General features: G+C 40.5%; 1 protein-coding gene across 2 annotated transcripts; it reads right to left on the bottom strand.

Annotated features, from left to right (window-relative positions):
• Positions 1 to 1,116: 1,116 nt before the first annotated feature.
• LOC113008785 (desmoglein-2.1-like) lies at positions 1,117 to 19,013 on the bottom strand. Of its 2 annotated transcripts, none has more exons than XM_080291458.1 (14): positions 18,858 to 19,013; positions 12,872 to 13,000; positions 11,851 to 12,006; positions 10,072 to 10,213; positions 9,418 to 9,581; positions 7,229 to 7,363; positions 6,507 to 6,692; positions 5,368 to 5,750; positions 5,143 to 5,285; positions 4,818 to 5,039; positions 4,313 to 4,555; positions 3,624 to 3,757; positions 3,218 to 3,481; positions 1,117 to 2,968 (listed from the first exon to the last, which is right to left on the bottom strand). In XM_080291458.1, exons 1-14 carry the CDS (start codon positions 18,900 to 18,902, stop codon positions 1,958 to 1,960), a joined length of 3,357 nt encoding a protein of 1,118 aa, XP_080147584.1. In that variant the 5' UTR covers positions 18,903 to 19,013; the 3' UTR covers positions 1,117 to 1,957. The 2 variants fall into 2 exon arrangements, with proteins under 2 accessions (XP_080147584.1, XP_026002313.2); XM_026146528.2 differs by having other exon boundaries at positions 1,117 to 2,971.
• Positions 19,014 to 19,403: the final 390 nt, after the last annotated feature.

The following is a 19,403-nucleotide window of genomic DNA, read 5'->3' on the forward strand; positions in this document are numbered from 1 at the left end:
AAACTCACCCTTTCCAGTCTCCTGTGCCGCCATCTCACCTCACCTGACCTGCCCAGCTCATTGGTAGCCCCCCAGTGTACATCGTAAGGAGGACTGTGGACAAGAGAAGATTCCTGGAGTCCACAGGCAGCTGCTCTGGACAAGGCCATGCTCTGGGCCTTTCACCGCCTCCACATTGATAAACATGGTTGGTTTCCAGCATGTTCCCATTAGGAGAAGGGGGTTCTGTCATAGCCCACCAGTCCTCCTGTGTGTTTGTGTGTGTGCACGTGTGCACATTAGTTAACCACACTTTACTTTTACTCCACCTTTTTCCCATGCATACCTGTGGTAATCAACCCACCTGCTTGTCGCCTGGTGATCGGCTGGATCACCACATCCAGCAGAAAGGTGGCATAATTCCCTGTAAAGTATACGCTCTACAACACTGGTCATAATTTAGAATTTTATATGTTTTTATTGGCAAAAATATTCTTCACAATCACATAACACCCCAGGTTTTACATATCAACGCAGCCACAAATCCTTACCAATGTAATAGAAAACCCCAAAGATTTAAAAATAATTCTCTGACTGGGGGGTCAGCCCAGAAATACCTATATCACCAGAAGCAAACCTATTTTATTAAGCCTTGCATGAATGTTTGAAAGCTCTTGTAATCACAGTGTATTGTTGCCTGCATTGACATGATGGTATATATGACCACACATGATTGTATCTGTCAAAGGTCTATTTGACCTTTGATAGGTCAAGGTCACCAAATTATTCAAGTTCACTGTTAGTAGATATGCCTATGGTATCATAACTTTTCTTGAGTTATAGCATGCACCAGATTTTCAGAAATGAAATCTGCGAGTTTTAACAGATGCAACTTATGGTATCAATTTGAAACTTATAGATGACGTCTTTATCAAATTGTTAAATTCGCAAGATTTTCAGAAAACTTGACCTCTGTCGGCAAGATATGAACTTGTCTGAGACTTTTAGTAGACGCACCTATGGTTTTCTAAATGCCACATCACATCATTCTTGAGTTATTGTGTTCACAAAATTGGGTTGTTCATTCTGCAGTACCCATCAGTCTAGGCTGAGCAATAACAATCAAATTCAATGAGCTAAAAGACTTTAATGTTTTTATTTTATTAGTGTAAAAACACACAGATTGTATATAGGTATAAAAATAAAACAAGACAATGAGAGCAGTGATGACCTAAAATATAACATGAGAATGTAACAATTGATACCAATTATACCCACACACATAATACAGTGTTAACTTGAGAACAAAGAAGAGCAGGTAAAGTTGATAGTTACATGAGAAGATGATGTCCTGATATTGTAGTGAGCATTTTGTTGTCATGATTTGAGTCCACTTGTCTTCTTAGAGGCAAAGTTCATTCCAATTGGAAAAACACATTCTGATTTATCAGCTTTATGATGTGATGAGTAATGTGAAAGTGATCTCTTCAATGACATAAATGCACCATCCAAAGGAGATTATGGATTACTGAATGGTTTGATTATTCCCACAGGTCTAAGTTTTGCTTGATAGTAGCAACATTTCAAAGTGCAACATCTACTAAAATGTAATAAGGGTATCCTTTAATCTGTGAAATGATTACATTTCATCCAGGAAAAGCTGCACAAGCTGCATATCCCTCCACACACACACACACACACACACACACACACACACACACACACACACACACACACACACACACACACACACACACACACACACACACACACACACACACACACACACACCACCACCACCACCCTTCACCACCACCATTTGCTCTTACAGGCTTCCCATGAAAATACTGAAAGCATAAGAGTAATGCACTATTTTGAAACTAAAAAGGGTCGTCTGTTGTCCAGGAATTCATCTGCCATTTAATGATTTTCTCTTGTCACCTTAAAAACCAGTAGGTGGGTCACTACAGTGAATGCTCTACTGATTTGCCTTTAAGGCAGTAGATTGGCTGCTCCTGCTGTAGATGACCTTTTCAGAGCCAAAGACCTCACTCTTCTTTGAAAGACCTCCCTCTTGAACCAGCTGCTCTTTGGTCATAGTTGGCACTCCAACTGTCAGCACTTTCTTAGATCCTGAGACCCCTTCTGACAGTAGAGTACTTCCCTGAACAAGACGACCCTGGCTCCCCTTTAGCACTTTCGTTGACCCTGAAGGGGCCTTGCCTTTGACAACCATCATGGTCTGGGACCCAGACAAGCTCCCAGCTTGGATCAGGCCATCACTCCAACTATGGGTGTCACCATTCTCCACCAGCACCATTGCAGGGCCCTGGGCTTGTCCACTGGACATTAGTGTCTGCCCTTGAACGAATACTCCTTGGGCAGGTCCAGACTGTGTGTTGTTAACCAGTACCATGCCTTGAAGGTTGGTGGTTGGTGCCTCAGCCAGCAGCACAGTGTTGTGGACCTGTGGCTGGACTACATAATGCATTGGCTGCAACACAGGAGTGGTGGTGTAGTACACAGGCTGCTGCTGCTGCTGCATTAGGAGCATCTGGCCTTGATTTGCTAACCCTGTTTTCATTGTGTTCATCTCTTCCTTCACCTTGGCTGTACTTTCCTTTACAATTTCAGAGTGCTCCGTTGTCTTCCTGACCACACTCTGCTCCACTTTGGAGATGGCAGGCTCCAGTTTGGGTGGAGGGGAGAGCTTTTGTGCACTCATCAAACTTGATACTGAGGTTTGAGTATTGATGTAGGCATTAGGGGTAATGGGTAGCGCTTGTTTGTCATCACAAGAAATTGTCTTGCCACTGCACACCTCTGCGAGAGTCTTAAACTTTGGTCCAAGGTCATCAAGAAACTGAAGGTCATTGTCTGACTCCAAAAGGCTACAGCAGCCTACTGAGCCAGCAGAGGACCCTTGGCCCTCATAATCATACACCAACAAACCATCCTTCACGCCAAGGTTGTCCTCTCCGCTGACTGTCTTCTGTATAAAAAAAAAATCAATCAATAAAAAAATCAATACACTTTAAAAATAACGAAAGACATATTTATTGACGACAGTGACAGCCAATAAAAAGTGAATAATATCCACATAAACATTATTAGTTGCAACATTAACACGTGTGTTCACCTAACATCATTAGTAAAGCTACTACATATCACATTTAGTGTTAAAACTTTCCATTTAATTGGATTTAGTTGTCCATTTAGTTGTCAGCTAATTTCTCACCTGAGAGTAATACTGTGCCAGGAAGTGACGTGGCAGGGCAATGCTATCAAAAAATCCACCTTGCCTTGATTCTCTGGTCTCAAACTCTGAATGGAAATCAGTGAAACCCCTCATTTCTTGTCTGTAGTCAGTTGAAAAACCACCTTGATAGGTGCCAAATTTCATCCCATCAATGTCAGTGAGAGATGCCTCATAACCAAAACCTCCCGCTGGTGCCATTGCTCCATTTTTAACTGTGCCAATAGTCACAAGTAGTGGCCCTTCCTATAAAAGTCATACAATTGTTAGAACAGTGAACAGTTTTTTATTGTGATTAAAAATCACTTTGAAGGAGCTTTCACAAAGACATCATCATCGATGCCGAGATTATTCCCGTTTTCAACACTTAAGGTAGTTGCAGTCTCACCGTGTTTTCTCCCGGCCCTTCGGTGCGGTAGTCAATAAGGTGTGACTTGGTCTCAAAGTCAGGCATGTCACTAAAGAGGTCTGGAAACTTTACAGCAGATCCACATAAGCAGAAGAACAGTAGCAGAGGAATGACTGTAAAAAAAAAAAGTTTTATTTAAAGTTAAAGCTACAAATGTGGTGTGAGGTCAAAAGAAGGTGAAACAGTTTTTCAGAATGTGTAAAATCCCTAAAATAGATGTAATTACTGGGATTCCTTTAAGCTTTGGTAAGCTTTGGGGGATTTTAAATTGTTACAAAAGTCTAATCTGTTTAATTTTTGTAGTTATTGGTAGCAAGTGTAGAATAGTTTGGTCTGTAATTACTTTTGGCTATGTATTTCCTATTGGGAGAGACACAGGGTTTATTAGGTAAACCCTGCTAGTACCAGTTTATGCCTCTTTTCCTAACCTGCCTTTATTCTCCATAGATTCCCTATAGATGGTGTTGTGATGTGATTGGCTGATTATATATTTATATAATTAAAAGCTGACCAAGTCTACCTATAAAGTAGTCAGTAAGTGTTTTATTTAAATTTCTAGGTAAGAGAGTTACATTTTGTTATGGTTCGAGTATCAGTATAATTCTTTCATTGTCCTTTTTTATCTTATCAAAATTCTCAAATAAAAAAAAAAATCACATAATGCTTACTCAAGAGCAGTAGTAGGCCCGCTAGTATTAGCCCAATGCCCGCAGGTCCTAATGATGTTGTTTTTCTACTACGACCATTGCTGCCTTGGTTTCCACACACAACTCCATTCTCGCAGGTACAAACTTGGACCGTCATTCTCTGAGGTTCAGGGCAGGCGTGTCCCTGCTGATCCTTCACCACAAATTCCACTTCATAAACACCAGGCCAAAAAGCCTCCTGAGACCGCAAGATAGCTGTAGTGTCTGTCAGAAACCAGAAAAATGTGAAATAAGTATGTATATGCATTACTCATAGATTTAGTCTTAGAGTGTATATGACAGATTGTAATCCACATTTTTATCTCAAAATAAAATTTTAAAATTTGTAAAACAAACAAAGCAAACAACAGCAATAACAACACTTTAGTATATTGACCTTTTTTTGTCTTTTGTCATTGTTTTCTTTATTTAACTACTACATCTAAAAAAAAAAAACACCCCAAAAAAACTGAAATCATCATCTCACCATTTAGACGCTCCACGTTCCATTTCCCTTTTGTGTTTTCTGGGATAATCTCAAAGTGAAAAGGGGGGCCATTAGGATATGCGTCTTGATCACTGGCATTCACAATTACAGCATTTGCTGTGGTGCACAGAGTCTGGAAATTGCTGGTCAGGGTGGGGCAGTGGTCATTAGAATCTTCCACTTGGATGGCTATCGTACCAGTGGCTGTTTTACCAGGCATGTCTGTGGTGTAAAACCAGAAACAAACATATATAATCCAGTATTTATTTATTTATTTTTTTGCGTTGATATTTCTCCAGAGAGTTCTTCAACATTCATGCCGTACCATCTGAAATGCAGAGTATTTTGGCAGTATATGTCCCATTGACCAGGTATGGAGATTCCCTGTCAGGCATCTTGTTCAGTTTGATCTCAGCTGTCTCTGGGTCAATCGTTAGCCAGTTGTCAGGGTCTGAGCCTTTGGCATATCTACAGCAGAAATAGACCAGTTATGAGTATCACTATTATTGTGCACAGAAAGAGAAGCTGACACATATGTATGTGGACTGACTTGACTGCCTTAGCTGGTTGTCCAGTATCCCCATCTTTTGCAGGGTAGCTTGCAATAACATTTTTAATGTTAAAGGATTTCCCTTCCTCTGAGACAGGAATAGCTTTGATTTTAGGATCAAATCGTGGCCCCTCCGGCTGGTTCTTCACATTGATTTTGATAGGATAGGTTTTAAATCTTCCACTGCTTCCGCCACTTGCTCCACTTGCTCCACTGGCACCACTGGCACCAGTGGCACCACCTCCACCACCACCTCCACCACCGCCTCCACCACCGCCTCCAAATGCTGCACTTGCTCCACTGCCTCCACTTCCAACTAATGGATTCTTGTTCCTGACGGCTAAGCCTAGTTCAAGGTTCTTTACATCCTCATAATCCACAGCCTGTAAATGACGGATACAAGAACATATCTTTTAGCTCAAAAAATAATTAAAATGATTGATGACACATAAGAAACAATACAGTGTTTTATATGCATCTATAATTGGAGTGTTGCTATTGTTGATGCATTTTTGCTTTTTGTAAAACAAAAGGTATTATGGATTTTATATAAACTAACCTGCAAAATTATGCTCCTGTGCTATGTGTTATGAATGTTCTGAAAAAAATTGTTAAAGTAATGGGCAGTAGTCATATAGCAATGGCCAGTAAACCTCATGCAGTGGTAATAGTTTTGTCTTCCAGCCAAGTACTACAGGGTAGTACAACAGGGACTTGACGCAAGCTGAATAAGCAAGTCAATGACAGCTTAAAATATTGGAAGGCAAAATTTAACGACTCCGAGCTTTATCGATAAGAGACACTTATCAAATTTTGGAATACTTTGAGTCTAAGTTCACATTGTAGGGTGTAATGCGTTCCAAAGTAACATATTATTGGAATGACATTATATAACTCTGTAACAAAGTAATGAAATGTGAAACCAAAGTAAAACAAATCTTCATATATGTGAATAGCACTCTTGTGAATGGCAGCATAGTCAACCATAGGAAACAATCATCACCCTGCAGTGATCAAGGTTCTGATCCTTACCTCATTCATAAGAGGGCCATTTGCCACAGAGTTTGACTTTGCATTTGCCAGATAGTAAAAAAGCTGAGTAACAGCACATAATTTCTTCTTAATTAAAAAGGTTGTACCTTGTCAAGCATTAAGATGCCTTCATTGGTGTTGGGGTCTGTTTTAATGCTGAAATACCCAGCCTCATTGCCTTTGACAATTTCAAACACAGCTTCCCAGTTGTCTGTGCCTTTTAGATCCAGGTCCTCTGCTTTGATTCTCATCACCTCCACTTGTTCTGTGTTCTCCTCAATGCTTCCTTCATACTGTAAGTGAAATGCATAACATGAAATTAGAGTTCAGCTGTGTCCGGATGTGTTCACTTTGCCCTAATCTCCTCCTATGTATATACTGTCTGTGCCACTCTGTTCTTGGTCACATCCTCACTCGTGTTGTGTGAGCCTCCTCAGTCTGTTCTGTCAGTCCTATCCTGCACATTATTTGTTTTCTGTGCCATTTGAAATAACTTTTTGATTTCAGCCAACGAAATAGTTATTTCACGCAATGACATGCAATTGGCTATTGTTCACGTGTTACTGTAAGGTGACCTTGAGGGTCTGAAAGGCGCCTATAAATAAAATGTATTATTATTATTATTATTATAAATCAATTCATAATTCTATGTAATGTTCTTTTTTTCTGGATTTTTGGTTGATATTTTGCCTCTCCCATTAAAATGAAACCACGTTAAAAATGAATACTTTTCTCTCTATGTGGCAAAATCACAAATTCAGCAGGTGGTCAAATAAATATTTCCCCTGCTGTATATGTTAATATAGAGAAATGTAAGGAAGAGAGGTACCTGATCTTTTTCCAGTCTGGGAGGATTGTCATTTACATCAAGGATATTTATGGTAATAGTGGTAGTTCCGGTGTTTCCCTCTGGATGTCCATTTCGATCTTGACCTTTTATCGTCAGAATGTACTTACTACATGTCTGAAATTAAAAGACATCAAAATAGTCATTAAACAAATACGTTTGTACTAGAGATGGCACGATACCACTTTTTTATGTCCGATACCGATACCGATATCATAAATTTGGATATCTGCCGATACCGATATGAATCCGATATAGTGTTTTTTAATCAACAAAACTGTTTTTTTTTTTAAATATCTTGCTGCATTTTGTATAAGTTCATACTCAAGTTTAAAACAACAACTACACTAAAGCTATTCTGTTATACCTGTATGCAAAAAAAAATATTTCATAGTTCAGCAATACTGATCAATCTAATAAACTCAAACCTACACCATCCTCCCTATTCTGGTATTTTAAAGAGTACTTAGCATAAATATTAAGCAACCTAACTAATAGGGTTCCAACTCCCAGCAACAACAAAAATAAATAAATAAAAAATAGGGAACCACCCCTCACGCTCCACCTCATGATGCTTAATCGACGTAATCAACCTTAATTTGATGCAGTGTGGAAAAAAATGCACAGAAATCAATTATTTTTCAAGAAATATTAAATAGATTCAACATCTTTCTTCAACAGAATTGCAGACTGCACAGATGGTACCTTCCCAAAGGAAAAAGTACTATAGCTTACTAGGGTATATATATTAGACTTAATAGTTACTATATACAGTAATTGACTTCTATTCATTTTACATCAAATTAAAACTTTGGGTGTCAGATAATTATTTATTAAAAGCTCGACATTTTAAATGAGAATAAGAAAGAAAAGTATGTCTTTGTGCCCCCTTTTCCCTGTTAATGCCCTATCGGCCCCCCTGGCTAAACTTTGCTAGATCCGTCCCTGCACAGTTACCAGCGTCAGCTACGTAGAAAAAGATCCTCGAGTAGAAAGTAATATTAAATAAATTCTAACAACAGCTGATCAAGCTTAAACGTGCTGCTGTTGTTCAGCCGCTGGTTTCCTCTTTCTGGTGCAAAGTGGGCCAAAAACAAACCAGAGAGACGGACTCGCGACAGAAAAGCCGATCAGCTGATCATTAAGCAGTTTCATGATTGAAGTAGCAGCAGGAGAGGCAGTCGCTTGTTAAGCTTAAAGCAGGAATGCTTTACAAACAGTTAGAGATGGACTTACACACGTGCTTTACTTCTCTCGGGAAAACTTTGTCGGAGATGAAATGCCAGGTTGCTAGCGAAGCTCCAAATGCTATCCAGACCACCGACAGGTCCCGCATGCCACAGCCGCTCTATCACGTGATGCATACTGCTCCGACGTGCTAACGTTCTGAGGTGAGTTACGGCGTGTTGCAAGTTTTGTGAGGTGCTTTCGTGATATTTAATGGATCGGATTACATTTTTTTATTTTTCTCCGATATCCGATCCAGTCATTTAGGTCAGTATCGGACCGATACCGATACGTAATATCGGATCGGTCCATCTCTAGTTTGTACAATACTGGAGTTAGAACAGAGACTTGGGATGTTATCAAGATGTTTCATTCATCATTTTTGTCATAGTATCTAACTGAATGGACTGAATGAAAATAATCATTGTTATCTTGTAATTACTTAAAGGATTTGAGTTTCATTAACACAAACACAATAGAGACTTTTATTTATGGAATGGTCAAAAGGTTGACAGATTTGTTAAATAGGGTAACAAGGACCCTCTGCCTTTACTGTATCCAGAATATTTGCCCTTGGATGTTTGCTCTGGCTTGCTAAGCTTGTTCCATAATAATGTCTCTAAAGGCCCTTTCTGAGGACACAGAGATCGAGGAATGAATATGACAGGCCATCGAAACACAAAATAAAAAACAAGCTCAATTGTGTCGACGACTGTGGTTTACTGATAAAACCTGCCCCTTCAGCTGCCACTGATTTTACTATATGCTCTTTTACTATATGCTCCAGTGTATAAACAAATTTTTTTTTCTGATAAATAGTTATTCCCCCCCCCCCTCCCCCTCCCCTATATATAGCCATATATAGTGGTTATATATCTCACCACTATCCCATGTTATTAAAAGAACTTTCTTGAATCATATAGTCAAACATACATAGTTCATACCTCTCTGTCCAGAACAGGCCTTTTAACAAAGATGGATCCACTTTGTCTGTCTATGTAGAACATATCTTCCGCTGGATTCTGAACTATGATGCTATAAGCAATCTGAGAATTGAGATTTCCTGGTTCATCAGCATCAAATGCAGTGACTGTCGTAACCAAGGTATCTGTAGCATTAAATGAAAAAACAAAACAAAACTCAATTTAATTTGAATTTTAAATTTTAAACAAAACTTAATTTCACATTCATTGACACTGTACATGAGAAAAACAGACATTCTGTTCTCCATATTGATATTGTGCACTGTCCTGCCCTGGTTTTAAAACAATGATACAAACTTGTCAAGAAGAGCTCCTAACTGTTGTGTGCCAAATAATGCTTTTTACATAATGAGCAAATGTTAACAGAAAATTGTTATTTACAAGATCAGACAATAAATAAATATAAAATAATAACAATAGTGAAATAACATGAACTGCAGAACGCAGGCTGTCTGTAACCTCCAGCAGCTCATTGGAAAGACTTTAGCAATTTGATCACTCAATTACACAAACACTAGAAAAATCAAAATCCTTTTTGTTTAATTTATAATTCAATCATTTCGTTTTACACCGCTCACTACCATTACAAATTTGAATGAGATTCACACCACTGACCTTTAGGACTGAGCTCATCTACTTCAACAGGTTCAACATCTGGAAATACTGGAGAGTTGTCATTCTCATCTACAACCTTGATTCGTAAGTCAATTTTTTTTTCTGCAATTGTGCCATTCTTGTACATAGCAACACCAGACAACTGAAAGAGTAGTAGATAGAAATGTAACCATTGTTGTTCGTTATTTAGCTTGACATAAACTACAACGCCTTGCAGTATGGATTTACCACCAGTAAAGGTGCATTTTACAAGTTTAGGTGACAAAGGTTAGTGAAACCAATTTAATATCAGAGCAAATACTATATATTACAGTGAGCAACAGAAAAAATATCTTTGTAGAACGTTATATTAACATGGCAAAATTGGTCTTTCTTCTTTTCTATAAAATGCCATCACTTCATCTTTCTTTACACAACTATGACTGAAATGGTATCCTGTAACCTTTAACATGTTTCTAATTGGCCATTGATATGGTCGACAGCTGTGGTCACATGTTTACATGCATTCATCATAGGCATGAGTGCCATGGTCGTTTGGAACTTTTAATTATTTCTTTGAAGTGGTCCCAATTATATATACAGGCTTTTAAGCACAGTCCACATTCATTTGTGCAATGTATCAGCAGCACTGGGAGCAAATAGTTCCAGAACATGGTGCAATCATCACCATGCTGAAAAGCTGGTACAGGGTTTTCTGGGCTTGAAAGACCGAATAGCCTAATCTTTGTCTCGTCTGCGGCAATAAAGCGCAATTTTGGCTTGATCATGTGGGCAGATATAAATCTGTGTCAAACTTTGAAGTCGTAGATTTTGGAGCAGGAGCTTCATTCTTGGTCAGCACCCTCTCAGTCCATGGTGATGTAAAACTCACTTCACTGTGCACAGTGACTCTGGTGTTCCAGCAGTTTCCAGTTTATGGCAGGCTTGAGTGTTAGAGGTTCCTGGATTGTTCCTGAACATCTGAACCAATGTCCTCTCATCTGAGGGTAACAGCTTGGATCTTCTTCCAGAACTTGGCAAAGTGGTGGCATATCCAAAAACTTGTACTTGTATATAATTATTTTGATGATGACCTTGGAATCTGTAGTTGTTTAAGAGTGGTGAGAGGTGACCTTCCTAACTTTTGTAGATCTGCAATTCTCCTCCTTAGTTATTCACTAAGTTCCTTGGACTTTACCATTGTTCTGAGTTCTTAGTGAATCCAGTGAGTGGTTCAAAAAAATCCTTTTTATGCTGTTAAAGAGAAACTACCTGTTGTAGTCAATCATGACTAACTCACTAACGAGAAGTTAATGAGTCAGTCAGCCTGTACAATGACTGTGCAGCCGAAATGCTGTACAATCATTTGGAAAAATGATTGACATTGGATTTTTTTTTTTAGTGCTTTATTTAACCAGGTAAAAAAAAAAATCTCATTGAGATTAAAAATCTAATTTCCAAGAGAGACCTGGCATCATGGCAGCAAAAGTCAAAAATACATGTACCACATGAGTACATAAAAAGAAGAGGTCAAAGAAATGGCCCAAAATTACCATGACATTCATTCCGATGATGAGTATTTGTAAACGTCCACCACAGCTGTAGATAATTCTTAAACTATGTAGACTAAAGCACTGTATGAATGTATTGCTTAATGTTTTTTATAGTCTGAGGTGGTCATTAAGACGAGGAAAGGCGTATATAAATGGCAGTCCATTTTGAATTATCTTAATATTTAATGTATTGAGGACAGCTGTTGAATCTTATTCCATACCAAAGAAGAACTACAGGAGGACTCACGTTGTAAGTATCGATCACTTCCCTGTCAAGCAATTTAGTGACACGAACATCACCAGAATGTTGGTCAACCACAAAGACATGGAAAGGAAATTGGTTTGCCCCAACACCTTCCAGGGAGTAGAGAAGATTTGAGCCAAACTGAAGATCGGATCGAATCTGAAACACAAGGTGGAAGACTTCATTATTTCACCACATATGCACCAAAAAACTGAAGTTGTCTATTTCTTTAAATAATTTGTTTTTAACATGAATTCTTATTATGTGTGAAACTGATTTATTCTTATTCTTACAGCTGGTGGTGTTAAATTGTCAAATAATAAAACATTTTTTAAACAGTATGCTAATAATCAAAATCAAAATATTTCAATACATAAAGGAAATTAGGGGGTCACAGGTGCTCCAAGACAGTAACTAACTAAACTAAATTAAATAATACAATAAGGAAATAAAAGAAAGAAAGTAAAGAAAGTAAGAAAGAGAGGTTAAAGTATGGAAAACTAAAGCAGGCTGCATGATGGCTGACACATGCACACTAATTATAGGTAATAAGTTTATTACAATTCTTCAGTGTTCTCTTCTATATGTTTTTGGTTGCATAACTTTCAAATAATAATCTGAATGCATTTGAAATCACTGTCAGCAAGCAAGAAAATAATGGGGGTTTAAAGATCCCTTCACAAACAATTAGACAGTCTTTATATTTCATGAAAGCCCTCTTACAATTGGCACAACCAAATCCAATAGGATCCCTATTTTGAGCCAGCACCTAGAAATGCTAATGCTATTGTTCAGAGGACTGATTGCCCAGTGGTTTCTTACAGTCGATGCTTTATCTATAACATAAAATGTTTCAGAAAAGGTTAGGCGATACCTGAAGAAAAACCATCTTGGTGGCACTAAAAAGTCATGGTTAAACATTGAATTACTTCACTGATACATGGGTATTTTTTGTTTATGACAGGCATTTATGCTTAATAATCAGGAGACAGAATTAAAGTGAAATTAAGTATCAGTGACTTACCTTAGCAATCGCCTTCTCTTTAGTGTAATCGAAATTTTCCTTAAGAGGCTTTGGAGGAAGAACCCATTCTCTCTTTTTTCTTACCAAACTGGATCCAGAGTTGTGATTCTGTACAGCAAGAGCTTGGAGCTATAACACAACAGACACAACACAACAAACTTCAATACTCTTACATAATAGCTTTAGTGTCTGTGATCCAGAGTTTATGTTTTGGGCATTTTTGACCTTGTTTACTTTTATTGTAGTGATCTGTCATCCTATTTGCTGGTGCTTCCTCGCTTCCTGATATGAATAGTTCTTAGTTTCTTGTTCGTTTAGTCTCATTCTTTTTGTGTCCTAGTTGTCTGTCTCGTGTGTTCCACCCAGCTTGTCAGGCTTCCCTCGCTCTTTGTCGCTGTGTTGTGTTTCCTGTTTTATTTTGTCTGGTTAAGTCTGATTGGTTCCTCGTTCCACAGCTGCCTCCACTTCCCTGATCATCCTGCTGTGTATTTATTGGGTGAGTTTCCCTTTGTCCCTCGTCGGATCATCAGTTCATCTGCTCATGTTTAGTTTTGCCCCGGTTAGCTTTAATTTGGGTCCACTCTCTTTCCACTTCACACGATCTGCCACCGCAGACCGTGACAATAACATTTAGGGCAAAATTAGAGTTTGTTTGATTCTAACAATCAAATTAATATTTAGTATGACCACCTTTATTCTTTAACTTTGTTAGGCAAACTTTCTTGTAATTTAAGTAGTTTTCAAGAACAATGCTTGTCTCTTTTGCCTGCTAACTGCGTTTTGTCTCATTCTCTGTCAAGATGATGTTGAAGTCTCTAACCTCTTAATACCTAGTGTGACATATTTGATACATACAGTTTTTGTGAGTTTCAAAACTTCTACATTATCAGTTTGATTTCCCCCTCCTGAAAAACCTAAAAAAAAGTGGCACAACACACTTTAAGTAATTTAAAAAAAATGCCAGATGTAGCAAATACAATACAAATTAAAAAGTCATATATGGAAGTTAAAATCTTATTAATATTTAAACAGTTTTGTCAGATGGTTCAATAAACTCTCCATTTCTCCAACTTTCCAAAAAAGTTGACTTTTCTGGCAATTATTTCATCATTCACTGTGGGTTTTTCTATCCATGTATCCTTTTAGTGTACTGACAGTACACTAAAATTATACAATATAACTGTCATACAGAAAAATGAAGCCACTCAGATGGTCCTGGCTATACTTCTGTTCTGTTTTCATAGTTCCATCAATTTTGACAAGAATTTCCACCGTGTTTAACTATGGCTGTAGACACTCGCTGTTGGAATATCTCAGCCTTTTCTCCCTGTTTTCCTATTTTAAGAATGCCTTGTTAACAGCCACCCTTCCACTAGGACCATTTCTGAAAAGGCTTCAGTGACCAATAGATGGACCAAATGGAGTGTGAGATTCTTCTCCTAAGCCTTGCGTCAGTTTTTCCCACTTCTTTAGACATAGCTTTAAGATGCTGTCCATGTACAGCACATATTTTTTTAGGCTGGCCGCATTCTTTTTTGTCCTTCACTTTTCTAGCTCCTCAAATTTGTCAGGGACATATTAATGATAATATATGTCAACACTCTTAGGACCCAGTTTTATATTGATATAGTTTATTTTTGCTCTCACGTTTACACAGACTTGTTCTTTATTAGTCAGGATCAGAATCAGAATCAGAATCAGAATGGGTTTATTGCCAGATGTTGAGGTTTACAACATTAGGAATTTGCTGCGGTGCTTCAGTGCGAACAATAAGAATTAAAGTGCTATGTAGAAAGAAAGATATGTGCATGAGATATACATTAGATATATACATGAGAATAAGAATTAAGAGTGCTACGTAGAAGGATATATACATGAGTGCAGGTGGTGATCAGTGCCAGACATGAAATGATGCAGTGACACAGCGTAGGGTCATGTGTGAGTGGCGGGGACAGTCATACGGTTATTGTTCATGTGTCCAACAGCAGAGGGGAAGAAACTGTTCTTGTGGCGAGAGGTTCTGGTGCGAATGGACCGGAGCCTCCTGCCTGAGGGGAGCAGGTCAAACAGACTGTGTCCAGGGTGGGAAGGGTCAGCTGAGATCCGGGCTGCACGCCGCAATGTCCTGGAGGTGTACAGGTCCTGCAGAGATGGGAGTCTGCAGCCAATCACCTTCTCAGCAGAGCGCACAACACGCTGCAGTCTCTGTTTGTCCCTGACAGTGGCTCCAGCGTACCACACGGTGATGGAGGAGGTGAGGATGGACTCGATGATTGCGGTGTAGAATTGCATCATCGTCCGTGTTGGCAGGTTGAATTTCTTCAGCTGCCTCAGGAAGTACATCCTCTGCTGGGCTTTCTTGATGACGGAGGTGATGGTGGGCTCCCACTTCAGGTCCTGGGTGATGGTGGTACCCAGGAAGCGGAATGAGTCCACAGAGGTGATGGGGGTGTCAGTCAGGATGATGGGGGGGAGTGGGGCTGTGTGCTTCCTGAAGTCCACAATAATCTCCACTGTCTTCTGGGCATTCAGCACCAGGTTGTTGTGGCTGCACCAGGACACCAGACGTTCAACCTCCCTCCTGTAGGCAGACTCGTCCCCGTCCGAGATGAGTCCAATAACGGTGGTGTCATCTGCAAACTTGATTAGCTTGACAGACTGGTGGGTGGAGGTGCAGCAGTTGGTGTACAGGGAGAAGAGCAGAGGAGAAAGAACACAGCCCTGAGGGGAGCCGGTGCTGATGGTCCGGGAGTCCGAGACATTCTTCCCCAGCCTCACGTGCTGCTTCCTGTCCGTCAGGAAGTCAGTGATCCACCGGCAGATGGGATCAGGCACATTCATCTGGGAAAGCTTGTCTCGGAGATGGTCTGGAAGGATGGTGTTGAAGGCAGAGCTGAAGTCCACAAACAGGATCCTGGCGTAGGTTCCTGGGGAGTCCAGATGCTGCAGGATGAAGTGTAGGGCCATGTTGATGGCGTCGTCTACAGACCTGTTGGCTCTATATGCAAACTGCAGGGGGTCCAGGAGGGGGGCCGTGAGGGTCTTGAGATGGGAGAGAACTAGGCGCTCAAATGACTTCATGACCACAGATGTCAGAGCCACGGGTCTGTAGTCATTTAGTCCAGTGATCCTAGGTTTCTTGGGGACAGGGATTATGGTAGAGGACTTGAAGCAGGCAGGCACATGACATGCCTGCAGTGAGGAGTTGAAGATGCCAGAAAACACTGGGGCCAGCTCGTTTGCACAGTGTCTGAGGGTGGCAGGAGACACGCCGTCTGGGCCGGGAGCTTTCCGAGCATTCAGGTTCTTAAACTGCTTCCTCACATCTGCTTCATGAATATGAAGAGTTGTGGTCGGAGGAGGTGGTGTGAAATCCTCTTTTGTGTGGGGTGAGGGGGCGGGTGTTGTAGGTGAACGGTTTGAAGGTGGTGATGGCTCTATGGAGGGGGGAGAGGTGGGGGAATGAGTGTCCAAAGTGTCTCTATTGTTGGGGTCGTTGGAGGTGTGAAGGCTGCCTGATGGCTCGTCAAAACGACAGTAGAAGTCGTTAAGGGTGTTGGCCAAGAGCAAGTCGTCAGTGGAGTGGGGGGTTTTAGGCTTGTAGTTTGTAATATTCCTAAAACCTTTCCACACAGAGGCCGAGTCATTCTCTGATATCTGCTGCTGCATCTTCTCAGAGTGCTGATGTTTGGCAATGTCCACTTCCTTAGTGAACCTGTACTTGGCCTCTCTGTAGCAGTCCCTGTCTCCGCTTCTGAACGCCTTACTCTTTTCCAGCCACAGCTTTTTGAGTTTAGGAGTAAACCAGGGTTTGTCATTGTTATAACTCACCCTGGTGCGTGATGGCACAATGCTGTCCTCACAGAAGTGGATATAGGAGGTGACAGTGTCCGTAAACTCGTCCAAGCTGTTAGAAGCAGCCTTCAAAGTGTCCCAGTCTGTGGTCTCCAAACACGTGCGAAGCTCCTCCACAGCCTCGTTGCTCCACAGTTTTTTGGTCCTCACGACAGGTTTGGAGAGCTTCAGCCTCTGTCTGTACGCGGGGATTAGGTGGATCATGACGTGATCAGAAAGTCCGAGTGAAGCGCGCGGCACCGCGCGATAGGCCCCGCTGATCGTGCTGTAGCAGTGATCCAATGTCCTCTCCTCTCTGGTCGGGCATTTAATATACTGTTTGTATTTCGGAAGCTCATGGCTCAGATTGGCTTTGTTAAAGTCCCCAAGAGCAATGATGAGAGAGTCCGGGTATGTCCGCTCCGTGTGGAGAATCTGCTCTGCGAGTGCGCACTGAGCTGCTCGCGCATCCGCGTCTGGCGGGATGTAAACAGCGGCCAGGATGAATGAAGCAAACTCCCGCGGAGAATAAAACGGTTTGCAGTGAATGAAAAGATATTCCAGAGAGGAAGAGCAGTGCTGAGCAATCACTGTTACATCTGTGCACCAGCCACTATTGATGTAGAAGCAGACGCCTCCACCTTTGGTTTTACCGGAGAGAGCGGCCTGCCGGTCCGCGCGCAGCAGATGAAAGCCCTCCAGCTTGAGCGCGCAGTCCGGGATGTCCTCACTGAGCCACGACTCCGTAAAACATAAGACACAGGAGGAGGCAAAGTCTCTGTTCATGCTTCTCATCAGGGCCAGTTCGTCTATCTTATTCCAGAGTGAGCGTACATTAGAGAGGAAGATCCCAGGAAGGGCCGTTCTCAGTCCGCGTTTCCTCAAACGCACGAGTACGCCGGCTCGCTTACCTCTCTTTCGACGTCTCACTTTCCTGATCAGAGTCAGCAGTAAATCTGCCGCAGATGCGACAAATATTGGAAATAAATCCACAGGCGTTGTAGTCCTGCAGTTAAGGAGCTCTTCTCTGGTGTAAGAATATCCAGAGGAGTTCCCAGACACAGAGGAAATGCACAAAAACAAGACAAAAGTAACGCACTGAAGCACCAGGGCATCCATACGCGGCGCCTCTCATTAATCAACGTTAGAAAGCCTTGCCAGACTGTTTGTCTTTGAAAACATATAGAGGACTTCTGCCCTGTTTTAATCATCCTGATGTCAATGATGCGTTCAGTATCACTTGTATTGCCTTCGATATGTGCAAAACTACACAATTAACAATATGAGTGTCAAAAGTGTCAAAACATTAAAGTAATGTTAAATGGTTAAACAGAGAGACAGACAAGGAAACCTGAACAGACATCAAAAAGATAATGAAACCAAAACTAGAAAAAAAAAACATTTTAAGTGTATCTGATGTCTGATATCCTCGTGTTTGTGTTGTTCCTGTGATATGAAAATAATGCTAATTCAGGCTTGTCATTGCATTGTATGTCGTATGTTATTAATGTTGGTTTATTAGTGATAGTTTTTAAAAACTATATTGTCATTATAATACTGGTCCAGGATCAGCATCACAACTGACCAATGGCAGTAAATAATAGGAACAACACCAGCACACTTCATCACATACACCCCTGTATGTCATACCTCTCATTAATCTAAGTGGAAAGGAGCTGAAAGTAACTTTAATGTAAATGGCTCGACCTTTACATTTTCTAATCTAATGTTTTGAAATTAGAATCACCAGTTAATCTAACGTAAGTCGGTAAACAGCTTTCTAGCTGGTAAAGTATTGGCATCACAGGAGAAACACACCCAATCACTCCATCTAGAGAAAATTTTCACATGGAATACTTCAAGCTTCCAGAGAAGGGAGTGCTAAGTAGAAGATGCACGGCCAAGTATGCAATGACGGCTAAACATTTTCAATTACACCTAGTTATAACTACTATCAGTGAGTTGGATGAGAAAATTATGTTGTGTTTCTATATAATAGCAACAACTCATTTGGTGAAACATCTTCCAGAATTCAGATAACAAAAAATAAACAAAGACATTTCAAAACCAGTTTTGTTAAGTGGTGAAATAGCTTTTTCTTTTTTGTCTTCTTCTTTACTTTTTAAATAAATAAAAAAAGCACTGAACTCACCGCAAACACCAGCAACACAAACACGGGAAAAGAAGCCCGAGTCATGATCGGGGAAAACTCCAAACGAATGTTATCCGATCAAGTGAACCGACAGAGTTCTGGAGGCTATGCTTCCTGAATGTGACAGCTGAAGTGAGATGAGGTGGCTTATCACAGAGCTTATCAAGGAGGAGGGACTCTTTCTCCCTCTCTCTAGCTCAAATACACAATGACACCCCCCCCCCCCCCCCCCCCACAGCATCAAATTCAAGAGAAACATAGATAGTCGATCTTTTACATGACTGTTCATGTAAAGACTCCTGTGTAAGTGTGTGAAGTGAGGGCAAAGCCAGGGCCTTGTAAGGTGAAGCATGTAAAGGTAACTCAAGGTAACTTTAATGCCAGTGTTATCTGGATTCACTTATCACAACATCAGCAATCAACTGTTTCACGTAGCTGGATAACAACATGCTAAGTTAACCCAGGTTTTATTCTAAGCATTTACATGACAGAGTTGGCGTTGGCAGCATGTGGCCATCCGTAACTATAAATAAGTGTTGTGCCAGC

Source organism: Astatotilapia calliptera, chromosome 17 (genome assembly GCF_964374335.1).
Source record: "Astatotilapia calliptera chromosome 17, fAstCal68.1, whole genome shotgun sequence".
Taxonomy (NCBI): domain Eukaryota; kingdom Metazoa; phylum Chordata; class Actinopteri; order Cichliformes; family Cichlidae; genus Astatotilapia; species Astatotilapia calliptera.